The sequence below is a fragment of the Stigmatopora nigra genome, chromosome 4 (genome assembly GCF_051989575.1).
Source record: "Stigmatopora nigra isolate UIUO_SnigA chromosome 4, RoL_Snig_1.1, whole genome shotgun sequence".
Classification (NCBI taxonomy): Eukaryota; Metazoa; Chordata; class Actinopteri; order Syngnathiformes; family Syngnathidae; genus Stigmatopora; species Stigmatopora nigra.
In genome coordinates, this window is record NC_135511.1 from 15502809 (window position 1) to 15526152 (window position 23344).

Sequence of the window (23344 nt, forward strand, 5' to 3'; positions counted from 1 at the left end):
AAGACCAAACATCACTCTCTCGATTGGAATCGATTCATTTATTGGTAGATTTTGGTTCCGGAATGGGCGAACTACAAGAATAATTGTTCAGAGACAAAGACGGACGGTACGAACCAATTAAACAGCGCCCCCTCCCGACTCTAACACCCCCCCAACTCCGCTTAAACATTCAACATTGCTTTCAATGTAATCGAAAAATTACACTGGCTAACGCAATAAGTCACTTTTCAGTTTGCCACTTTGCTCAACTTGATGACATTTGTAATCTTAACATCACAGAATTGGACAAAAAAACAAATAATTACAACGACAACAAGACATTTCAGTGTTGACTAACATATATTTCGACATTTAGACATCGAGTGTAGTATATTTGTAACGGAGAAGTACTTGCTTGCGGAACTTTCTAACAATCACCAGCCATTTGGATGACAATTTTTGTCTTGTGGATTATGATTTGAAACAATTCTCCACCATTTTCTTCTATGCAGAAATCCAAAAGAAAAAAGTGCTTTGAAGTGCATTGCACTGATTGTAGTCCATGTGCTACTGCAAATGACATGACCCTGAAACTCCGTCTAGATACACAAAATAACAGTCGTGGCGTTCTAAGAACAGAAATAGAGCCGAGGAAGAAAGAGAGTTGTGTTTTTTTGGGTGGAGCGATGCACCATTTCAGTTCATTTCTTGCTATTGTGCTCCAAAAAGTTCTATACAGAGATCTAAATGTGAATCATTATGTCTAAAAAAAACAACTTCACACTTATTTAGCACACCAATGCGTTCCACCCCGCATAGTAACACAATAAATGACAACACTGACCAAAAAATAACAAAAAACAACAAGTTTTGGCGCTCTGTGAATGCTGTGTATAGACCACACGCATGCTAGATTCCCATATAAAGTTGATATTTTAAAATTTGAGCGCTTTAGACAGTAATGGTATGAGAAGTTGTTTTTGTCGTAATATTACAGGATCGAAATTGTAATATAACTTGTCTGGTTGCTTATTTATATTGTCAGAGTATTAGGAGCTTAAAGTAATATTAGAAGACAAATGGATCCAATTATGAGGTTCAAATCCTTATAATTTTTGTATTTTTTTGTGGAAAAAAATTTGTTTTGTTTAACCAGTTGAAACTGGAACAAGTAGGTATCACAATACAATACCATTATGTCAGGTTTAAAAGATTTCCTAGTATCACAATTTTTGAACTTTTTTGAACCTACATTGGCAGTTAAATTGATATTTAGACAAATTTCTTAGAGCTATAGGCAAAAACACTTACAATAAAATATCTCATTAGTTTGCTATAAAAGAATATTTCATGGACTAGCACAAAACTGTTTTTAGAAGAACTTTTAAAATTTCCAGGGCAAATTCATTGTATTATTTTTCCATTAGGTGGACTTCCAATTTGGGCGATGTGAGGTCAGGATTTGACAACTACGAGTACTTCAAGGAGCAAAAAAACAATAAGCCGTGTTACTATGTCAAATGAATTAGCTCACGCAAAATGAAAAACCCCAAAAAACAGCCACATTTTACCTCCTCATTTACATAGAAACAAGAGAAGCAAGGCTATTCACAAGTAGACACTAGAGAAAGGACTGAAAAAGTCTCGACCGAGCAGTTTTGCCAGTATCACGTGACAGTTCATTGGCCGTGTAGTCTGTTGAACTTGTATCATGGCTTTTGTCGAGAGATTAGCAGACAAAACACAATGGCCAAGTGAAGCCCCGCCGATGGTAAACGGTCTCAGTCTCGGCCTAGAATTCCAAAGAGGAACCACTACTACTTCCAAACGGACCGGTCACGGACTAGAAATACCGGCTCAATGCCGCTGGACCGGTGTAACGACTGACACTTGGACAAATAGTAAAAAAAAAGGGACGCAAGTGTGCTAAAGTGAGTGACATACCTCCAATGAATTCAGTCCTGCGGTCCTCCTTTCCCGAGAGCATCATCCACCTACGCAGTAAGTCCGTTATCTCAACTTTCTTTAGCGCAGATTCCTTTTATCGTTGCTACGTGGTGTCTGGTTTCTGCTAAATTTCGCCATGTGCTCTTCCTTCGTACCTCAAACTGTGATTGGGCCAGAAGGTGTGAAGGGTGTTCAAGCTAAGGAAAGTCTTAACATTTCCGTCGGAAAGACGCCTAGTCGATCACCTCTCGCAGTAGTGAAGGGTAAAGTCTTTGGATAGCTGTTTCTCGCCTAAACCCCACGATTCCAGCTCCATTTTTTTATCCGTTTCGTCTACTTCATCTTCTTCGTCTTCCTCGTAATGGCTGGGTTCTTCGATGGAGGTTTCCATCCTGTAGCAGAAGGGTTGGCCTTCTGTGTACTCGTAGATGGTGGGTAGACTACTTTTCAGGCTACAGCGCCGACGTAAAGCCACCAGTAGGGGCTGCGGCATGGTGAAAATATCAACGTTGTTTCCCAGGTCGATCCAAGCTAGGTTGGAGAACTTTTTGGGGTCTTTGAGCATCTCGGTTAGGTCTTTGAGGATATTTAAGGTGAGACGGTTCCCATTGAGGGCTAGGGTGTTGAGTTTTGGCATAGAGCCGAGTAGAGGAAGGAGTAGCCTTAGATTTTCGTCTTGGAGTTCCGTAAAGCTGACGTCGACCGCCGCTACGGCGTCGCCGTTATTCTGGAGGTAGAAAGCCACTTGGCGGACATCCCGGGTGGACAAGGGAATGCCTGACAAGTCCACGGTGTCGTTGGATAGTTTTTTCTGGAGTGTTGTCTTGAGACTATTGTGAAAAGGATATCAGGAAAAACTGTTAAAGGTTATTTGGTGGTAAAAGGAGTGAAGAAATGAAGTGTTAGGAGGGCCATTGATCTGGAAATGTTGGCTTTATGTTGTGTTTTTTTAACGGATGGACTCAGTGGCTCGAGGTAAAAGGCTGGTTAAGACCGGAGCATGGTCGCTAACTAAACAGAGGAAGGAAAAACATCCAGGCTGGCCAAGAGCAAAGAGCTTTGTAACTTGGATTTTTTAGGTTCTGACCTACGATGTTACAAACGCTCCATAAAAATATAATTAGCTAGCATGTAGTTAGCATATAGAAAAAATAGCTCAATCATAATTTGTTAGCTCCTTGAAAACTATCTAGCATGGTGAAAAAAAAGTTTAAGCACCCCCGGTTCTGGTATTTTTTTTGTCAATGATTGACATTAATGTGATGCAAATTGAATAATATAGTAATATAATAATGGAGGGTGCTTTTTCCTCTATAGAAATTCACATACAGTGCATTTTGTATTCATGTATTGTTTGTAAAATGGATCTTGTTTTTGTATGTTGGAACAGAAATGGAGGGTTTGGAAGCCTGGAATTGTTGTATGTAGAGGTGGTGCTGTATTATTCATAGCCGTCGTTAGCATGGGGGAAAAAAGCTAGCTTGTGCTATGCTGTGTCCTTGAAAACGTAAGTTTAAGCACCCCTGGTTCTGGTATTTTTGTGATACAAGTTGAATTATATGGTAAAATAATAACCCAGGGTGACTTTTCTCCACATAGTGCATTTTGTATTTATGTTGTTTGTAAAAATGGATCTTGTTTTTGTATGTTGGACCATATCAAAAGGTTTGGTAGCCTGGAATTGTTGTATGTAGAAGTAGTGCTGTATTATTTATAGCTGTCGTTAGCATGGGGGAAAAAAGCTAGCTTGTGCTATGTTGTGTCCTTCAAAACGAAAGTTTAAGCACCCCTGGTTCTGGTATTTTTGTGATACAAGTTGAATTATATGGTAAAATAATAATCCAGGGTGCATTTTCTCCACATAGTGCATTTTGTATTTATGTTGTTTGTAAAAATGGATCTTGTTTTTGTATGTTGGATCATATCAAAGGGTTTGGTAGCCTGGAATTGTTGTATGTAGAAGTACTGCTGTATTATTTATAGCCGTCTCTAGCATGGCTCACTAGTTAGGGCTGTCATTTTTGTTGCTTCATTGTGATGCATGATGACAATCTCAAGTGAGGGCTGAGGCGAAATATGCCTCGTGTGCTTAAAGGCAGGCAAACAATGATGTTAGGTCAGGTTCAACAAGAGTTCATTATGCTTTCCAGTACATCATAATTATATGTATATACAGCACTCCTAGTCCGCTATTAGTCATATTACAAGCTCACAGTTAAATATTCCCCACAGATAATCATCGCAAAAATCGTATTAGTATCGATACACCACTAAAATGACATCATTATTATTGGGGAGTAATAAGAAATAATGCATTATGTACTTTTTTATAGTTTCCAAACAAAATGGCTGCCAGCTGTAGAACCCGCTATTAAAAAAAAGTGCTTAAATCATTTTTTTTTTAAATTAATTTTAGGTAGTTATGTTAAAGAAAAATTTGAGCACCTGCATAATTTAGAATCTGAGCATAACATTATGAATGAATTAAACTGTAACTTTGATTTAATAAGTGAAGGTCTCAAGGACGACATATAATTATGGAATTGATGAGAGATTAATAATGACATAATCGCTTTCAAGGTATTGTTGATGATCGGCATGCTATTGTTGATTCAGTCATGTATTTATCCATTACATAATCATCCTTTTTAATCAAATTTATAATGCATAATAAAGGATATATTATGTAAAATATAAGCCTTGCCACGGGAGGATTAACAATTGCTAAAAAAAATTAACGGTATTCATTGACTACCTATTTTAAGAATTGATATATAATGTTTGCATAAATGTATGTTGTGCTTTATTTAAGTGAATGCAATTTATGATAATCTCACTTCAGTTTAATTCTTCACAGTAATTAATAGATTTTTAAAAATGTGGCCTAAATTAATATACTATTTTCACCTCAAATATGAACTTGTCTAACTATAAAAAAACAAAAACTTTTTTATATCAAGTAATCATAATCGCCGTTCTATTAGGAATGACTCAACAGCAATCCTAGTGGTTTAAGAGAAGTAATGCAGATTATATTTTTAAACCTTTTCTTTCACAAATTATGATTTTTGTTCAAAACCTCAAATGTTTTTTAATTACAGTCCCATAAGACATGGCTCTAAAACCTGTAGCCCGTGGACCAATATTTCACAGCCCCTAATTGAGGGTTTGCTTTGATAAATAAACCATATTTTCACAACTATAAGGCGCACTGCATTATAAGGCGCACCCTCAACGAATGACACATTCAAAAATGTTTTCCATATATAAAGCACACTGGATTATAAAGCGCCCTGTCTATTTTCTAGAAAATTTCAGCCTTTTAAGTGCACCTTATAGTCCTGAAAATACGGTAGTTTAAGTTTTATCTTAAAGGTCTAGCCCTAGTTTTCAATATCAATTTCCCTCTTCCCTTAGAAAAAAATATCCACTATATGTAGTGACCACATCATTGACATCCACCAAACAAATACATCTAAAACCACTCAAAAAATACAAGTGCCATCAAATCCTATTTTGTATTCAGTGCATACCCCCCACGAGTTTTTTCTCCCTCTCCTTCAGACAGATGGAAAATGGGTTGCAGTGGCACTTTTTACGGGAGGTCACAAGAGTAGGGACATAGAGGGAAAGAACCCGCAGGCATTGGACAAGCCATGCACTTTAAAAATGGAAAAAAAAATGATTGACAGATGTGGTCACCGTCAGGTCGGGCTGTTGCCAACACCGTTCTAATTCGACCCGGCACTGGTTGGTACCTCAGTCTGCAGATTTATGACTGTTATGATTAGCGGGTGTCTGGGTACAAGGGGCTTACTTACCATGCCTGGGATTTCCGACGGGACATGCTCTGTCTCAGCCATTTTGAATGTGGCGTCAGGTGGTAGATTAGCTGTCTGCAAATTTTATCCGACGACTTTATGGTGTCTGAATCCTAAGAACCAAAATAGAACATGTATGGTATTAGAGTTCTCCTTTTTATATTTTACATTTAGCATATGTCTAAAAATAATGTATTAAAATAGAAAAATACAATAAAACAAGATTACTTTGCGTTTAATATAGATGTATGACTTAAGTAGGCGTCATTGACAGTTTCAATATTGGTGCCTTCAAGCATTAAAAAGGATTTGCAAGGGGTGCTATGCTTGGGAAAATGAAAAAAAGAAAAGAGCTGACCTTCTTTGGATTTTGCATCTCTCGGGCCAAGCTCAGTAACAGCTCGTGTGAAATTGGATCCACTAGATTAAGGAAGGCTGCATTCTTATATAAAATGTCATTGAGCGAGGTTCCTTCCAATCCCAGATCCTAGATGAAAACAGAAAAACAAAACAATCATCAAATCCATAGAATGTTACGACAAGGGAAAAATGTGTGGCCAATAAGAATGTGGCTGTGTGATTGAAACTGACATCTACAGCTTTCTATTAAATCACTGACACATTGGAAATGAAAAAAAAAGTAATTTACATTTTATTGAACAGGATTCATATATTAAAGTGAAAAAAATATCATTTGACTAGTGTTTGAAACTTTTCCTAGATCAGGGGTGGTCAAACTTTTGGGCTCGGGGGTCAAATTGACTTTAAAAATTTGACAGATGGGAGGGGTCAGCACTAGATAGGATACATATAAAAAAGTGCATCCGTTAACAGTACATATGAAACAAACAGAAAAAAAAGGAATCAGGTATTAACATACTCGTCACTCATCATTAAAGTAAAAAGTATAAAGTACAAAGTCAAGTAAAAAGTATAGAGTACAAAGTAAAGCATAAAGTACAAAGTAAAAAGTATAAAGTGCAAAGTAAAAAGTATAAAGTACAAAGTAAAGTACAAAGTAAAAAGTTTAAAGTACAAAGTAAAAAGTATAAAGTACAAAATAAAGTATAAAGTACAAAGTAAAGTACAAAGTAAAGTAAAAAGTACAAAGTAAAGTAAAGTAAAAAGTACAAAGTAGAAAGTAAAAAGTATAAAGTACAAAGTAAAAAGTATAAAGTACAAAGTAAAGTCAAAAGTATAAATTACAAAGTAAAATAAAAAGTGTAAAGTACAAAGTAAAGTAAAAAGTATAAAGTACAAAGTAAAGTAAAAACGAATGTATTAAGAAATATTAAAATGGCATTTAAAAAAAGATAGAGGGGCTGTAAAACACGAAAACTTCTGGAAGAAATAATTCCAAGTAGATATGAAATTCAGCATTTAAGGAATGTAATGAGGGGGCTTCTTGTCTGTATTGGACAGAGCGGCTGGCTTCAACAACTGTGCGCTCTAATGAGGAAAATGACAATGACAAGCACTTGGCCAGCTGATTCAACACGCTCTCGCGCGTACATTTTGTATTCAGCGTATCACAATAGACGCTGATTGCGACAGACAGGGAGAGTGGGAGGCTGGCGGCGCTAAATTGTTCTGCCTCCGTTTTAACAAGAGTAAACAAACAAAACTAGGATTAGGAAGTGTGACGATTTAAAAATCCAACATTAAACATAATATTTAGCAAAAAAAAAAGTACCGTATTTTCACGACTATAAGGCGCACTTAAAAGTCTTACATTTTCTCCAAATTAGACAGTGCGCCTTATCATCCAGTGCGCCTTATATATGGAAAAAAAAACAGAAAAACAGAAAACGAAAAACCACCACTGTCAGATATTAAAAAACCACAAACGCCTGAACTGAAACAATACTCTTAAATATGCAGATGCCATCTTTGTTTACAACATCTTCCATCATATAGCTCCTCCCCCACTGCAAGATTTTATACATCAACAATGGCTGGCTCTAGAGGTGACTGTGTAGTGAGTGCTTCATACCTGGAAGTCAATAGCAATTACCGTATTTTCACGACTATAAGGCGCACTTAAGTCTTACATTTTCTCCCAAATAGACAGGGCGCCTTATAATACAGTGCGCCTTATATATGGAAAAATGTCATTCATTGGGGGTGCGCCTTATAGTCGTGAAAATACAGTAAACAGGAATTCAGTATGCTTTTTTTCGCTCCATTTTCAACTCAATGAATACAAAATTTTTTTATAAAAATATCAGCAACCCTCATTTTTTCGCGCTAACTTGGAAAGACTCTGCCGGGAATATATCTTTATTTTTTTTTTCTATTTTAATCGACAAGTCAGGTGCAAATAAAACTCATCTGTGGAATTGAATTCAAAGACTGAGCCATGATAGAGCTATTAAAAAGATATCGCAGATAGCTAGACTATATGGCTGCATTCCCAGATGATTGCCAGCCAAATAGGCCAGCCAAAAAGGGAGGGAGGGAGGCTGAAATTTAATGTAATCACTAGAAATAGTGATGGGATCTTTTTTTACTCAAGGGTTGTTAGAAAACTATTAATTACATATAAAATCTTCAAGGTGGAAACTCACTTAGATGTCAGGAGACTCGTCTAGGGAATGCTTTTCATCTAACTACATGTATAAGCTCAGTAGAATAAGAAAAAGTAGGTGATTTATCCTCTTTATAGTCATAAAGAGAACAATAGTCTATTATTCTGGTCTAAAATTAGATACTTAGACTGCTTTATTATCAAACTAAATTGAAGGGTTAGAGTATGTGTCAAAGTGGCGGCCCGGGGGCCAAATTTGGCTCGCCGCATCATTTTGTGTGGCCCGGGGAAGTAAATCATGAGTCCCGACTTTCTGTTTTAGGATCAGATTAAAATTAAGAGTATAGATGTATATTACATTTCCCGATTTTCCCCCTTTTAAATCAATAATTGAAATTATTTAAATCAATTTTTTTCTGTATTTTTAGTTCAAAAATCATTTTGTAAAATCTAAATATTCTATTTTCTACTTTAAGATGGAACATAATGATTAAAACAAGATTTTCCCTTATTAAGAAAAAAAGCTCAAATAAAAATTGTTTTAGATTAAAAAACCGAATATTCAGGGATTTTGATCCAGTTAATTTAATCCATTTATAAAAAATACTATCTAAAAATTATCAAATCGAGTTGACATTAATGCAGCCTGCGAACAATAAAACATGATAAAGGTGACTCTAAAATATTTTCATTTTTTCTCACTCATATAAACACTATAAATCTAGTTTAATTTCCCTATTTACATTTTTTTTTGTCAGGGATGGGCACGCCTCTTTATGACCAATCAGTTTCCATGATGAGACTCTAGAATTAAACACAGAGATTCAACTCAAAATTTAAAAAACGCACCAAAACCTAACATTAGTCAACCCTGACATGACTGATCGCCTTCAAAATCCTTCCCACTTTAACTTCGAATTAATCCCTTGAGTGTGAAAGACCCGAAAAAAAAATATATGTATCAGTATAATCGATTAAACACAGGATTCACTAGCTGCATTTTAAATCTCCATGAGGGAAAGGACTGATACGCATTTCAAATGCTTTACCGTAGCATTGTTCTACTGCGTGGCATTCTGTTTGATGGAGAATTTGCAATTCAAAGTCGCATACAATTACTCCATTGATTTCACACTCCAACATGAGCGAAGACAATGGAATAAAAGGGCAGTCGAAACAGCTCCATATTTCCTTGTCGGTGACCTTCTTTTCAAACAGCGTCATGTACTTCTCAAGTCTGTACTAATGGGCATGTCCAAACAACCCAACCAGACGGGAAATCTCCTCCACAAAGTGGTGCCAAGCAGAATGATAAAAATAAGAGGGTAGAAGACGGATGACGCCGCAAGAAAATGTCTGTCGTTGTGATAATCTGGTTAAAGATCATGATGGATTTCTTCTTATTTGGGCTGCAGGTTTATTTTCTTGTTTCAAATTCAGACCAATGCATGTTGCGCCTGCTACTTTGAGCATGTTTACGCCATGCTGTCAGTGTCCTGCTTTTGATGACTAACGCGCCAGGAGGCGGCTAAGTATGCAAACTGCATTTGAAAAGGACGAGGTCATACGGTGAAGCGTGTGCCATGAGCGCAATGGATTTTATAGAGCACGGTTTAAACCTTTATCACTTCCAATCTGAATTATGGCTCCGTACAGGAACCAACATTAGGAATAAATAGCCATACCATGTGTTGCTTTTACACCACTATCCAATTTTTAAGTGTGTATCACCACAAAATGTAATACCGCCAATATAAGTAAACAAAAAGTCTGGTTAAAACATAACTGAGAGGTTTCCAGGAACTGAAATCACAAAAATGTGTTCAAAGTATACAACCAACCATATTAAATGGTGGCAACAATGTGCTATATTTAACCTAAAATGTCATTTTATGTGAAAAAAAACTATATTAAACGGGAGGAAAAGTGGGTAGCACATCTGCCTCACAGTTCTGAGATCAGGGTTCAATCCCTGGTAGGTTTTGCCCTTTCTATGTGGAATTTGCATGATTCTTATGGGTTTGTTCATGGATTTGGACGCCTAGTGCTGTCAAGGGTGGCCAGTAATCTAACTTTTTGGGTCAAAAACAAACTAGTTCGGCCTATTTGAGCTTTATCCCATGAACCAAACAATTTGACACTAATGAAATAGGCTACATTATCATCACAAAGATGCAAAACAACAACAAAATACAAGTGTCTACATCGCACTACCCATCTGTTGCTCTTGCATTGCATCAGTAAGGTCAGAGGCCCAAACAGAAAGGACATCCCAATCAGGCAGAAATGTGTACAATGTGAGCTCACCTTCCTCAGAAATCGAAGCACCTCGGTAGCTTGCTCCATCCTGCGATCGCGTAGCAGTTTCTGGATATCCCTGATCCAAGCCACTCGTCTCACGTAAGGGCTATGGTTGCTCCGACGCAGCATCCCGGGCAGTTTGTCAGTCTTAAGCATCAGGGCCAACAGGAAGTCTCCGCCAACACGGCCGCTCCTATTCTCGCTCTCCGTGGCCACATCCAGCAGCCTGCGTCGCTTTTTGGAGAAATTCTCGCCGTCCAAGCTGTTCTGTCGGCTAAGGCGAGAACCCATGGCGAGGCGATGTTGTCGAAGTGAGTCAAACGGGATTAGCGACGGGGTTGACCCATGGATCAGCCTGCACGACGTCGTGGTCCCCGCTGGAGGAAAAAAAAACATCATAACAAGCGCATTTTTTTATTTTTTGTTGCACTTTCACTTAACGTAGAATTGTCCAAAATAGAATCTGACGAGTCCTACCTTTGTTAGAATGACGGTGATAAACGACGAAGCTCCGTCTGCTTTTTTATCTCGAACAGTCTCGTCTTCTGTTTTTACGCTGCTGTTTAGGTTGGAGCAACGTGCAACGTTTGACCAATCAGAGCACGTCTAGCATCCTGACTGTCCCGCCTCCCCCGATTAAACCCCGCCCTTAGCTGTAAATGAGGCGTTTTGGTGACAAATTTGCAGCGGAATAACCAGTGGTGGGGATGGTTAGACAGCCAAAAATTCAATTTAAATTGGAGTTCTAATCCAATTTTGTCATACGTATAACATTAAATTGAATTGAATGCTTTTATTGTCATTATACAAGTATAATGACATTTAAAGCCTCACCACAAAGTGCACAACAACAACAAACAGACAAATAGATCCATAAATAACAATGACTAATAAATAGGTAATCAGCAATGAAAAATAAATAGTATAGTAGTCAACAACATGAGTAAGGAAGTGCACAAATATCAACAAACAGAAAAAGAATCAATAAATAAGTAGTCAACATTCTAAATAAGTAGTAGTCAACTAAGATAAGTAGACAACATAACAACACAATATATCTGAAACAACATCTTTGCAAAACTGAATGTAATGCAATAAAATAATCATAACTGAAGACAGGCAGCTGTCTAAAACTTGTTACTTCAAGATACCATTAAACTCAAAATGTATACTATGATTCTCCAAATGTACTCAAGTACAAGACAAAAACTACTTAGTATTAAGTATTTAGGCCTAGTGTTGTGTATTTTGACCTATAAAGTGTCATTTTGAAGCACATTTAAGTGACAATTTTACCTTGAGTTGTTTTTCAGAGCTGCTAATCCTCAAGGGTCGCAGGGGTGCTAGAGCCAATCCCAGCAAATCCTGATTGGCAGCCAAGTCAGTCACATTGAACCCTAGGGACAATTTAAAGTGATCAAGCAACCTTGCATGCATCTTAAAACAGTAAACATTTCACAAAAAGTGACACATTTGACAAAAAATTCTCATCATTATGAAAAAAATCCCTTTTATGATGTACAGCAATGCCTTTTTCAATCCCCCACATGGTGCATTAAGCACATTTTAATATAAAACGACCACACATTACATCATTAAGAATGATCATTTCAAATGAACACAAACGAGTATTCCTATCCACACGAGAATGCAAAATGGTACCCTTCTGCTGCTTGCCCTTTTCTCAGGCAGCCTTGGAACCTGTGGGATTGAGAACGCAATCCGTGATTAGATTGAGCAATGAAAACAGCAGGAGCAGCAGTCACAGCCGCATTATTAGTCTTGCCCAGCAGCAGCCCAAGCAAACGGGGGAATAAAACGAGGCAACGTACCGTGCCGATACGCTTGCATACAAATACCTTACAAGGCTGTAGGATGCATTCTTAAGCAAAATTGGCCTAAATTTAATACCTCCATGAGGTCAATCTATTTTTTAGGGGGGATGTGAGAAAGCACATCTAATGAATGAGCTATTATTAATAGTTAACGTCTCAGGGTACCTGTTGGCCGCTAAATGTGTCCATTGTTGTTCTTTTTTTGAATTCACTTGGCAGGAAAATGCCTGCAAAGCGTCTGGTTGCTGGTGTGGTGGTTCTTCTGGTGCTTGTGTTTGGCCTGGTCCTTTTCGTAGGTATGGGGAAGAAACATCTGGCTCCCCCTTCAGGACATTTATTCTCCAGAGCGGCGGTAGCTGCTGATGCTGGAAAGTGTTCAGAAATTGGAAGGTAAGATGTTTATTCCTCAATTGATTGAAAGAAAAATAATCAAATGTGGTTTACTTGGATTACAATCCCAAAGAAAAACCTGTCTTGGAATCTACCACCAACCATCATCTTCAATGTGTTTTTTTAGGGATATTTTAAAGAAAAAAGGTTCCGCGGTGGATGCTTCCATTGCTGCGTTGCTATGTGTCGGCCTTTTTAACCCTCACAGCATGGGGATTGGAGGAGGGGGCTTCTTTGTCATCTACAGCGCCTCGTCAGGTGATTTTCCCTTATAATAATCGGACAGAGGCTTTGTCATCATCATTGAATCGAGGCTAATTGTCATCGCCCAAAGTTTTTCATGTTACCTCACCCCGAATTTATTACACAGAAGGGACCGTGTGTCGTGCTACCGCAAGTTTAGTCCTGATAGATATGGGGGGAAAACTTTTATTAAGCCTATTTGTCCATACTTTGTGAGACCTGTCGTTATTTTACCTTATCGTTTCCAACAGGGATCGTCAATACCTCAATACATGACAAAGATTTGAATCAAGGACTGGATTTGTAGTAAAATTTGGCTCCTTGAAAAGTCAATCTTTGAGCAAAAGTTTAAGCACACCTGGTTTACGGAACATTGGGGAAATTAAATGAGTTAAACTGACCCTCGCTGATATGATCTTCTCAATAGGAAGGGTAGAAACCATCGATGCCAGAGAGACAGCACCCAAGAAAGCTACAGAAGACATGTTTGGCAACAACACACAACTTTCACGTACAGGTATGATGGCCTACCGAGAAAAATGGAACCATGAAGGATGTTAATGATGATGATGATACACGACAGGTGGACTGTCCATTGCCATTCCTGGGCAGATTCGTGGCTATGAGATGGCGCACAAGAGACATGGTAGGCTGCCATGGAAAGAGCTGTTTGAGCCAAGTATCACCTTAGCTCGAGAAGGCTTTGCCATTGGGAAATCCTTGGCTCGGGCCATCTATAGAAGCAGAGATTCCATACAAGGAAACGCTAACCTTTGGTGAGGAGAAAGTGATAACATCAATGTCATCCAACACTAAATAGCTCAATGATTGGCACTTACCGATGTCCTGGTGCTAATTATTTTTCATTTTTAACTTCCGATCCAATGTTTCTGAAGATATCTTTTGCCAATAACAATCCGATGTTTTTAGACTAGCAAGAATAATGTAAAAAAGTAACATTAGTAACAATGCTCTGTTAATATCGGTTGTATTCCAAAGGGAAGTACTCAAACTTTGGTAGTTTTAAGCAGCTGTTTGTACAATAGTACTTAAAACACGCAACTGCTGCAAATTTGACTCTGTTTGCTACTTGAAAAATAGCCGTACCAAAAACAATAAAATACTCCCAAAATATCTGGATAACGGTTACTTATACTCTGTATCGAATCGAGACGTTAGGTAAATAAGTATCGTCTTCAAGTAGTATGCGTTGTAAGTAAAACCGTTGGTTACTCACATCTAGTTATCTAATACTAAAACTGTACTTTTAGCTCACATCTAGTTATCTAATACTAAAAATGTTCTTTTAGCTCATGAATCAGTGCTTGAAATGTAAAAAAAAAAAACATTTTTGTCTTCCCTTACCTTCCAGTGAAGTGTTTTGTGACGCCCAAAAAAGCATTCTCAAGGAAAACGACTTGATAAGATTCCCCAAATTGGCAGACACATACCAGAGAATAGCAGAAGCCGGTCCCAACGTATTCTACAATGGCTCCATAGCACAGAGACTGGTGGAAGATATCCAGGCGGCAGGTTGGCTGTCATTATTTTGGGCTAAAAAATATGAAATCAACAGCAAAACAAAAAGGACAGTTACTAATCTCAATGCTCTAGGTGGGATTATCACCTTGGATGATTTATTGGAGTACCAGGCGGTGCTCAATGAAAATCCCTTGAAGCTGAGTGCGGGGGAGTACACTATGTATGTCCCGGATGCCCCCTCCAGTGGTCCGGTTTTGGCGCTCATTCTCAACGTGCTAAATGGTGAGTACCGTATTTTCACGACTATAAGGCGCACTTAAAAGTCTTAAATTTTGTCCAAAATAGACAGTGCGCCTTATAATACAGTGCGCCTTATATATGGAAAAAACAGAAACCCAAAACGAAAAACCACCACCACTGTCGGATATTAAAAAAACTAAAACGCCTGAACTGAAACAATACTGTTAAATATGCAGATGCCATCTTAGTTTACAACATCTTTCATCATATAGCTCCTCCCCCACTGCAAGATTTTCTACAAAAAAAATCCAAAACATCAACAATGGCTGGCTCGAGAGGGGACTGTGTAGTGAGTGAGTGCTTCATACCTGGAAGTCAATTGCAATTACCGTATTTTCACGACTATAAGGCGCACTTAAGTCTTAAATTTTCTCCAAAATAGACAGTGCCGCTTATATATGGAAAAAATGCCATTCATTGTGGGTGCGCCTTATAATGCAGTGCGCCTTATAGTCGTGAAAATACGGTAGCCTGAAATCAATTCTCAAGTCTGGATTTGATTAATAACACTCAAAATGAAAATGGAGCCCTTTGGAACTCATTTTGGATGCGGAATACCAAACCAGGTCTCAGATTTTCTTGTTAGTTTTTTCATTTAGTTTTCCAATTAGTTTTGTTCCCATTTATTAGATTGTGATTTTCACATGTCTAAAAATCCAATAGTTAAAAAAACTATGTGATAGAGAAAAACTGAGGTCAGTTTTTGGATTCCTCATCTAAAAACTGCTGGCAGACCTAAAACAAGAAAAAATGTTCCCGTCTAATATAAGCAAGTCCCTGTATGAAAATCTTCAATCTCATCTGAAATGAGTTTTCAGCACACTGACAGTTCCATCTATAAAAAAGTGATATTAATATTTTGCAGGATACAACTTTACAGAATCGAGTGTCTCCACTGCAGAGAAAAAGACGCTAACGTATCATCGCATCATCGAGACTTTCCGTTTCGCTTATGCCAAGCGAAGCAGACTCGGGGACCCGCGTTTTCTCAATGTTACAGATGTAAGATATTAAATTATTAAAGTAGTACTAATAATTCATTATATTCCATTGACGGCAAGGGATGTCCATCCAATCCATTTTAAGTGGAAGGACAGACTAGCAGAAATCATTAAAAGTTGTTTATCAAGTGATAGGAAGGAATATTACCATATTTTCAGGAGTCTCCAGAGTTGGTGTAGTTGTTCAGATGACTTTCTGAGAAGAGGAAAACTTTAAAAGGGCTTAGTAGTGAGATTGATAGTATTTTTCAGAATAACTTAACATATCAGACAGCTATTTAGCATGCTGTTCTCAATATTATGATTAATATACATTGTAAAATGTTTCCTTTTGGACTCTTACAGAATAAAATTGTGTTATTTATACTTTGGCGAGATTTATAGTCCAATAAATAAATAAATAAACTGAAATAATGTCTTACAAAATAAAATAAAAAACTGAAATGTCTTACAAACTAAAATAAAATAAACTGAAATAATGTCTTACAAAATAAAAAAACTGAAATAATGTCTTACAAAATAAAATAGAAAAACTGAAATAATGTCTTACAAAATAAAATTTAAAAAAACTGAAATAATGTCTTACAAAATAAAATAAAAAAACTGAAATAATGTCTTACAAAATAAAAAAAATGAAATAATGTCTTACAAAATAAAAAATAAACTAAAAAACTGAAATAATGTCTTACAAAATAAAATAAAAAAACAGAAATAATGTCTTACAAAATTTTGAAAAAACTGAAATGTCTTACAAAATTTAAAAATAAAAAAACTGAAAATGTCTTACAAAATAAAATAAAAAACTGAAATAATGTCTTACAAAATAAAAAAAAACTAAAAAAACTGAACTAATGTCTTACAAAATAAAAAAAAACTAAAAAACTGAAATAATGTCTAAAAAATAAAAAAACTGAAATAATGTCTTACAAAATTAAAAAAATAATAATAATTTGTGTGCTCAAGTACATTAATTGCAAATGTATTGGCTGTTCTCAGCTGATCCAAAACATGACATCCACCTACTTTGCCGAAGGCATACGGCAGAAAATTACAGACGACACCACGCATCCAGACATTTACTACGAACCGGATTACTTTGTCCCCGACAACCACGGAACGGCTCACCTGTCAGTCATAGCAGAAGACGGAAGTGCCGTAGCAGCTACCAGCACCATTAATCTATAGTAAGATTCCCATCCATCTCCTCCCCATAAATCCAAACTAACTCCCTTCCATTTGCCCTCCCAAAATAAATCTACATCTGCAGTAAATACACTTAAGAGCAACATGATTCACTACCAGGCCAAACGATTCACTGACCTGAAATTTATTGTAAAACGATATTTCAAATCATAACCGACTTGCATTTGAAAATAGTGGTTTTAAAAGATATACAGCTTAAGTCATTTATAGCAAAAAAACAAAGAATTTGGCTAAAGTATGAATTATTTTGGCCTTATTAGATGTTAAAGTTTACCCCATTTCAGCTTCGGGTCCAAAGTCATGTCTCGATCCACTGGAATCATCTTGAATGACCAAATGGATGATTTTAGCTCTCCATATTTCACTAACGGCTTTGGAATCCCTCCTTCCCCGAACAACTTCATCCAACCAGGTGATTCCTTCTCCATTTTGGCCTGTTTCTATTTAAAAATAAGGGTTAAATATTACAACAATTATCCTTAAATGCTTTATTTTTGTGTGTTTGCTCTTACCGTGAATTGCAGGAAAGAGGCCTTTGTCTTCCATGTCTCCAGCCATAATCTTTGATAAAGAAAAAAAGGTGAAGATGGTGGTCGGAGCATCTGGTGGCACAAAAATTACCACGGCGACGGCATTGGTGAGAGAGAGAGTGCAATGGCGTACAGCTCGGAGATGAGGATCTTAATTCTTTTGACGTGCTTTGAATTTTGGTGCTCCTTGTTGGTTGTGTAAACAGGTGATTTTGAACTCTTTGTTCTTTAAGTACAACCTGAGAAAAGCGGTGACTGAGCCGCGAGTGCACAATCAGCTCAATCCAAATATGACGGTGGTGGAACATGGTTTTGAAAATGTAAGTGAAGATCTTCACTGTTAAAATGGCCCCTACTTTAGGGTTAAAAAATATATTAATATATATACAGTGTTCCCCCGCTACTTCGCGGTTCAGCTATCGCGAACTCAGAGCTTCGCAGATTTTTTTTGAAAAAATAAAAAAATACAAATATTACATTGAAACAATATATTTTACAGTTTTTTGTTATAACATGAATTTCACTCTCTCTACCCGTATTTTCTATATGGTGTACTGTATACAGGGGGGTAAAAAAAATATATATATTAAAAAAAAAGGAATTAAATTCAAATTAAGCATTTTTGAAGGGGAATCCCTACTTCGCGGAAATGCACTTATCGCGGGTGGTCCCGGTCCCCATTAACCGCGATAAGTGAGGGAACACTGTATATAAATGAGAATACATTGGAAAGGCAATGGAAATATTACAAGTGTCTTTCCTGAAAGTGCAAAAAACAGGTTAATTAAACAAATTTAGATGATTAATAAGTGAATTCTAATGATAGGCAACCGTTAGTAATTAAATAAGGCAAATAATGAGGGAAATAATTTAACCTTTTTTTAAAACAGGTTTCTTGGCTTGTTTTAAAGACATTTTTGTCAGTGTTCAATTGCATTATAATTTTTACAACCGACCTGTCTAATATTTTGATAATAATTTACCACTAATGAAAGAAAATGACCTTCATTTTGGTCACATATGAGAAATAATTTCCAACTCCAAACCTTTTGTAAACTTTACCCAAAAATGTTAATATGTATAATCTGTTCAATAATTTTCTCTTCAATAATACCGCCAAAAAATTTAAAAAATAACCACAACATGGTAAAGATGATATAAAATGTCCTTACATGTGCCATGAATTTCCTCAATTAACTCGTCTTAGGAAAATAAAGCATTTTAATGTTCCTTTTTAACTCATTGACTGCCATTTGTTGACTCAGTTTTAGGACAAAAAAAAACCCAAAGTGACTCTGAATAAGAAATAAAGCAAAATATGTTTGACACAATTTGCTTTAAATGTGGCATATAACAATTATGACCCAATCTTTCATGTGTGTGTTAATATTCTAGAAAATCCTGGAAGGTCTCAGCTGGAAGAATCACGTAACACTGCAGCAGAGTCCAGATTCTGTGGTTCAGGTGGTATTGCGCCAGGGAGACTATCTTTGCGCGGAATCGGACCCCCGGAAAGGAGGCTACCCGGCTGGATACTGAATGCAGTTGCACGGCCATGCAATAATTAATTTTTTAACACGTTGGGAAGAATTTTATATATGTTTGAAATGTGAAATGTGTAAAGTGTCGTTGAAAATGACAATATTACCTAAAGAAAAAAAGTTTTTCTATAGAAAGTATAGAAAAAAAATGAGGAATTGCACATGTTTTATACGAATGACCTGTTAAAATCTATGTAAGGTGGAATTTGGACACATTTAAAAATATATTTTTTTAAACTTGCATTGTTTTTATGATGTTTGTGACCAGATTTGAAAATAAACTTTTCCAAAAAAAACCATTATTTTTTAACTTGATTGCTTATAAAAATGATTGAAAAATCGCTCAATACAGAGAAAATTTATAATTTCCCCATTTGTCCCACGAAAATGTCAACCGGCGTCTCATTAATTTTGTGAGCAGAGACAATTTATGGCAATATATTTGGCTGAGATTTACCGGTGATTTGATTTTTATATTCATTCACACAAGTCCTCAACTGCACCACAGGAACAAAACACTTGCAAATAAAGTACGTATACCCAAAAGAAAAGCTACCTGCTGTCTAAAGTCTTATACGAGCAAATATTGCATATTCTCACCTGCCAAAACTTTAAATTTAGAATTTTTTGGGGGAGAGATATAGATGTTATCTGTCATCCCGCCGAGTCAAAGCTAAGTGGGAAGCAGACAGTGTCTAGTTATGTCATGGCAGGTCTCCTACATTATATATGGAATGACAATTTCCTCCTGTGGATTCATCATCAGTATTCTCCGGGCAGACTCTGAATAAACCAGGCCAGGGAAGCTGCAAGATTACCTCCATTCATCAAAAAAAAAAAAAAAAGCCACGGTTCAAACTGCAGCGGACTGACAGCTCCTGATAAACTTTCACCTTATCTACCTAGACAAATTTGGCCTATTTGTTTTACAAGCTAGGATATCATTTGTTTCACTCCTTATTTTTAGCACCCTGTATAGTACAGGCCCATTTACAAATTAGATGAATTAATTTGATTCTTTACATTTTTGGGGTTATTTCTCCTTGACTACAGAAAGCGAGTGACATTCATGGCCAATTATAAGTAGACCAGTGGTGTCAAACGTACGGCCCGTGGGCCAAATCTGGCCCACCGTGTCATTTTGTGTGGCCCGGGAAAGTAAATGATGAGTGCCGACTTTCTGTTTTAGGATCAAATTAAAATGAAGAGTATGGATGTATATTACATTTCCTGATTTCCCCTCTTTTAAATGAATAATTGTCATTTTTTAATAATTTTTTTTGTTTTTAGTTCAAAAATAATTTTGTAAAATCTAAATATATATTAAAAAAGCTATAATAAACATTGTTTTAGAGCTATTAAAAATTCAATATTCAGGGCTTTTAATCCAGTTCTTTTAATCCATTTATAAAAAAAACCTAAATAATATATCTAAAATGGTCAGGCCCATGTGAAAGTAATTTGACGTTAAAGCAGCCCGTGAACCAACCCGAGTCTGACACCCTTGCGCTAGGTAGTCTGATTAGGTTCATCAAATCCATTTTGACTGGGAGGGGCGGATAAACGAATACAGAAATCCCTCAAATATTGCAGTTAATGTAGAACAAACATGGCTGTGATAATCAAAAAAATCGAGCCACCCCTATAAAAAATAAATACATTTCTTCTTCAGTGTTGAGTCCTATTACCAAGAGTGGCTTCCCCTTCCTTGTTTCAGCAAGGATTTTCAAATTTTTATGAAGTTATAAAAAATAATAATAATAGCATAAACAAATTGAGAGGTAGTGAATTCGTGATAATCGAGGGATTACTGTTATGAATTGTTCCAAGAAGAACGGGGACTTACTGCCATCTAGCGGTCAAATCAGGCTTCATTTGAAAAGTGAAGGAGCTTTAGAGACGCATCGAGAGCGGCAGTGCGGGTGCTCGCAACTCCTGGTCCAAAAGTCGAAACAGCATGGCGCTCTTATTGCGTTGTGATGCTTGTCCAAGAGAATGGTGAAGCTGAGCCTGCAGGTAATGGACCTCTCGCAGTTGCTCTTTGCAGTTCAGCTTGGTGAAATAGGCGGCAGCCTCGTTTAACATGTCCACCGCAGAAACAGCAACTTTTACATCTGCTGGGACAAGTATATTGAAGGTAAATGAGCAATTATTTATTTTTACTGATAAAGTGGAAAATGGTGTATGATGCGTTATGTTACTAATTCAGCAGAGTACTACATGACTAAGGATTTAAGTCTCTTAATCACCTCAAGGGGGGTACTTTACAAGATTGGATAGATCGATTTCTCTCTAAGTCTCTTGGGCTATGGTGATTTTGCTTACCGTTTAATTGTAAAAAATCTCCCTGCAATCACATTCTTACGACTCATCACACGATAATGCCCAATTTTTACCCATCGCTTTCAACTTATGCAGAAGCAAATTGTTACATCCATTGTTTTTATTGAGAGTCTCGAGCATTTATTTTTTTGAATACCGTATTTTCACGACTATAAGGCGCACTTAAGTCTTAAATTTTCCCCAAAATAGACAGCGCGCCTTATAATCCAGTGCGCCTTATATAATGTAAAAAACAGAAAACAAAAAACAAAAAAACACCACTGTCAGATATTAAAAAAAACACAAACGCCTGAACTGAAACAATACTGTTAAATATGCAGATGCCATCTTAGTTTACAAAATCTTCCATCATATAGCTCCTCCCCCACGGCAAGATTTTATACAAAAAAATCCAAAACATCAACAATGGCTGGCTCTAGAGGTGACTGTAAAGTAGTGAGTCCATCATACCTGGAAGTCAATAGCAATTACCCTATTTTCACCACTATAAGGCGCACTTAAAAGTCTTAAGTTTTCTCCAAAATAGACAGTGCGCCTTATAATACAGTGCGCCTTATATAAGGAAAAAATGTCATTCATTGGGGGTGCGCCTTATAGTCGTGAAAATACAGTAATTTGACTTATTCATGTTGACAGTGTATTAGCACATGAACCTTACAACTGATGAAGGATATTGGAGGGGGGAGAAAATAGGTAGCTTACATGCCACTCTGCATGTGTCGGTACATCTACTCTGACCTAGGAATGTTTATGAGTAACAGTGTTACCTGCTTGCCCTTGACTATCTGGCCTAAATCCAGCGACAGCCATGTGACAGCGGGCTGCCAGCAGCAGTGCACGGCCTTTATCCAGCAGCGCCCCGTGAGCCAGGACGGGCTCGATGGCTTCGTGCAACACAACGAGAGCCTTCTCCGGCACCCCCAGCATCAACTGTGGAGAAGACGAACGAAATAGGCGTGACGTGAGCTGAGATGCCGACAACTGGAGGTAAATAGTTTTGGACTGACCTGCGTGAAGGTCAGGTGTAGGAGCGTCTCTGAGGCAAGTGCCTGTAGGTGGTGCTGTCGGGCCAGAGCTAAGGCTTGAAATAGGAGAGGAAGGGCTGTGGAGAAACCGTGAGACTCCCAATGGAGCTCAGCTGTACAAAGCATAACTCTGCGGGAGACAAAACACCAGGGTGAGTCCTCGCGGAATCAGAAATGATGAATTCGTACAGCAGGTGTCTGTCTACCTGATGACCGTCTCTGTACATTTGCTTTTTTCGCAGTGCAGGTGCAATCGCTGCAAGATGTCAAAAGCTTCAGTAGTTCGATTAAGAACTTTTAACACTTGAACTTTCCTGGAAACAGCACACACACGGTTTTATTAATTTATTTTAAACCTCCAACTGAGATGAATTAGGTCACACCGTGCATTTCCACTACCTGAAGAGACCCTCGGTTTCATTTAAAGCTGAAATTGACGTGACCAGCTGCTCCGCCGAGTTGTATTTTCCTTCAATCATGTGCCTTTCGAACTGGATTTTTAGCTCACATAACATCCAGAGCTGCATTGGAGAAAGAGAACAACAAGCTGAATGCAAGGACTATTCTTTTTTTTTTAAAAAAAAGAAAGCTGCAGGTGAAAGCAATGTTCTCTAATTTTTTGTTGGTCTGGGCAGAAAAACAACCTCCCTGAGCGCACTGATTACCAGTATGAGTGACATCATCATTGCTCGTTATGTGCACACTAGTATTACACCTGCAATAAACAGGTGCATGTCAATGTTCCCTCTAATTTTTCATGTAAAACATGCTGTAAAACACAAAAAACATAAGAGTGGACAGAGCTACTGCCACTGGCTGCCGCGTAAACGGCGCCATCATGGGGAAAGGGGTATAAAAAAAATTAGATTTTATTTA

The 23344-nt window shown here is 37.3% G+C and overlaps 3 protein-coding genes and 1 long non-coding RNA gene across 10 annotated transcripts in view; 1 reads left to right on the plus strand and 3 right to left on the minus strand.

Moving 5' to 3' along the window:
• Positions 1 to 1355: 1355 nt before the first annotated feature.
• Positions 1356 to 11201, minus strand: lrrc75ba (leucine rich repeat containing 75Ba). Its single transcript, XM_077714750.1, has 6 exons — positions 11053 to 11201; positions 10582 to 10952; positions 6106 to 6234; positions 5748 to 5860; positions 2172 to 2756; positions 1356 to 2087 (listed from the first exon to the last, which is right to left on the minus strand). Exons 2-6 carry the CDS (start codon positions 10864 to 10866, stop codon positions 2051 to 2053), a joined length of 1149 nt encoding a protein of 382 aa, XP_077570876.1. The 5' UTR covers positions 10867 to 10952; positions 11053 to 11201; the 3' UTR covers positions 1356 to 2050.
• On the plus strand, positions 1742 to 19357 carry ggt1a (gamma-glutamyltransferase 1a). Of its 4 annotated transcripts, XM_077714748.1 has the most exons (13): positions 1744 to 1980; positions 12630 to 12800; positions 12928 to 13058; positions 13471 to 13560; positions 13627 to 13819; positions 14416 to 14576; positions 14658 to 14807; positions 15691 to 15827; positions 16823 to 17010; positions 17314 to 17441; positions 17554 to 17666; positions 17766 to 17879; positions 18955 to 19357. In XM_077714748.1, the coding sequence occupies exons 2-13, from the start codon at positions 12634 to 12636 to the stop codon at positions 19096 to 19098; spliced, it is 1716 nt and encodes a 571-aa protein (XP_077570874.1). In that variant the 5' UTR covers positions 1744 to 1980; positions 12630 to 12633; the 3' UTR covers positions 19099 to 19357. The 4 variants fall into 4 exon arrangements, with proteins under 4 accessions (XP_077570873.1, XP_077570875.1, XP_077570872.1 ...); XM_077714747.1 differs by having other exon boundaries at positions 1742 to 1980; positions 14416 to 14807; positions 17793 to 17879; XM_077714746.1 differs by having other exon boundaries at positions 1743 to 1980; positions 14416 to 14807.
• LOC144195249 (uncharacterized) lies at positions 11256 to 13839 on the minus strand. The gene is made up of 3 exons (XR_013326063.1): positions 13445 to 13839; positions 12576 to 12775; positions 11256 to 11972 (listed from the first exon to the last, which is right to left on the minus strand). It is a non-coding gene; the product is annotated as an uncharacterized LOC144195249 (long non-coding RNA).
• Positions 17136 to 23344, minus strand: part of anapc5 (anaphase promoting complex subunit 5) — a 42462-nt gene continuing 36253 nt past the window's right edge. For 2 of the 4 annotated variants that reach the window (XM_077714745.1, XM_077714742.1), the window contains 7 exons: positions 22868 to 22989; positions 22675 to 22782; positions 22451 to 22598; positions 22211 to 22373; positions 20947 to 21217; positions 17542 to 17590; positions 17136 to 17469 (listed from right to left, as the gene is read on the minus strand). In XM_077714745.1, the coding sequence (XP_077570871.1) occupies positions 20994 to 21217; positions 22211 to 22373; positions 22451 to 22598; positions 22675 to 22782; positions 22868 to 22989 (765 nt within the window). In that variant the 3' untranslated portion in view covers positions 17136 to 17469; positions 17542 to 17590; positions 20947 to 20993. The remainder of the gene's footprint in view (positions 17470 to 17541; positions 17591 to 20946; positions 21218 to 22210; positions 22374 to 22450; positions 22599 to 22674; positions 22783 to 22867; positions 22990 to 23344) is intronic. The other 2 variants (XM_077714743.1, XM_077714744.1) reach the window with 2 other exon arrangements.

Excerpts from the sequence above, each read along its gene's own strand:
- lrrc75ba (XM_077714750.1), bottom strand. The coding sequence starts at position 10,866 with ATGGGTTCTCGCCTTAGCCGACAGAACAGCTTGGACGGCGAGAATTTC. Across the intron at positions 6,235-10,581 it reads TGCTTCGATTTCTGAGGAAG|GATCTGGGATTGGAAGGAAC; the intron begins GTGAGCTCACAT and ends GTTTTCATCTAG. Across the intron at positions 5,861-6,105 it reads AGATGCAAAATCCAAAGAAG|GATTCAGACACCATAAAGTC; the intron begins GTCAGCTCTTTT and ends TTTGGTTCTTAG.
- ggt1a (XM_077714746.1), top strand. The coding sequence starts at position 12,634 with ATGCCTGCAAAGCGTCTGGTTGCTGGTGTGGTGGTTCTTCTGGTGCTT. Across the intron at positions 15,828-16,822 it reads GTTTTCTCAATGTTACAGAT|CTGATCCAAAACATGACATC; the intron begins GTAAGATATTAA and ends GGCTGTTCTCAG. Across the intron at positions 17,667-17,765 it reads TTACCACGGCGACGGCATTG|GTGATTTTGAACTCTTTGTT; the intron begins GTGAGAGAGAGA and ends TTGTGTAAACAG.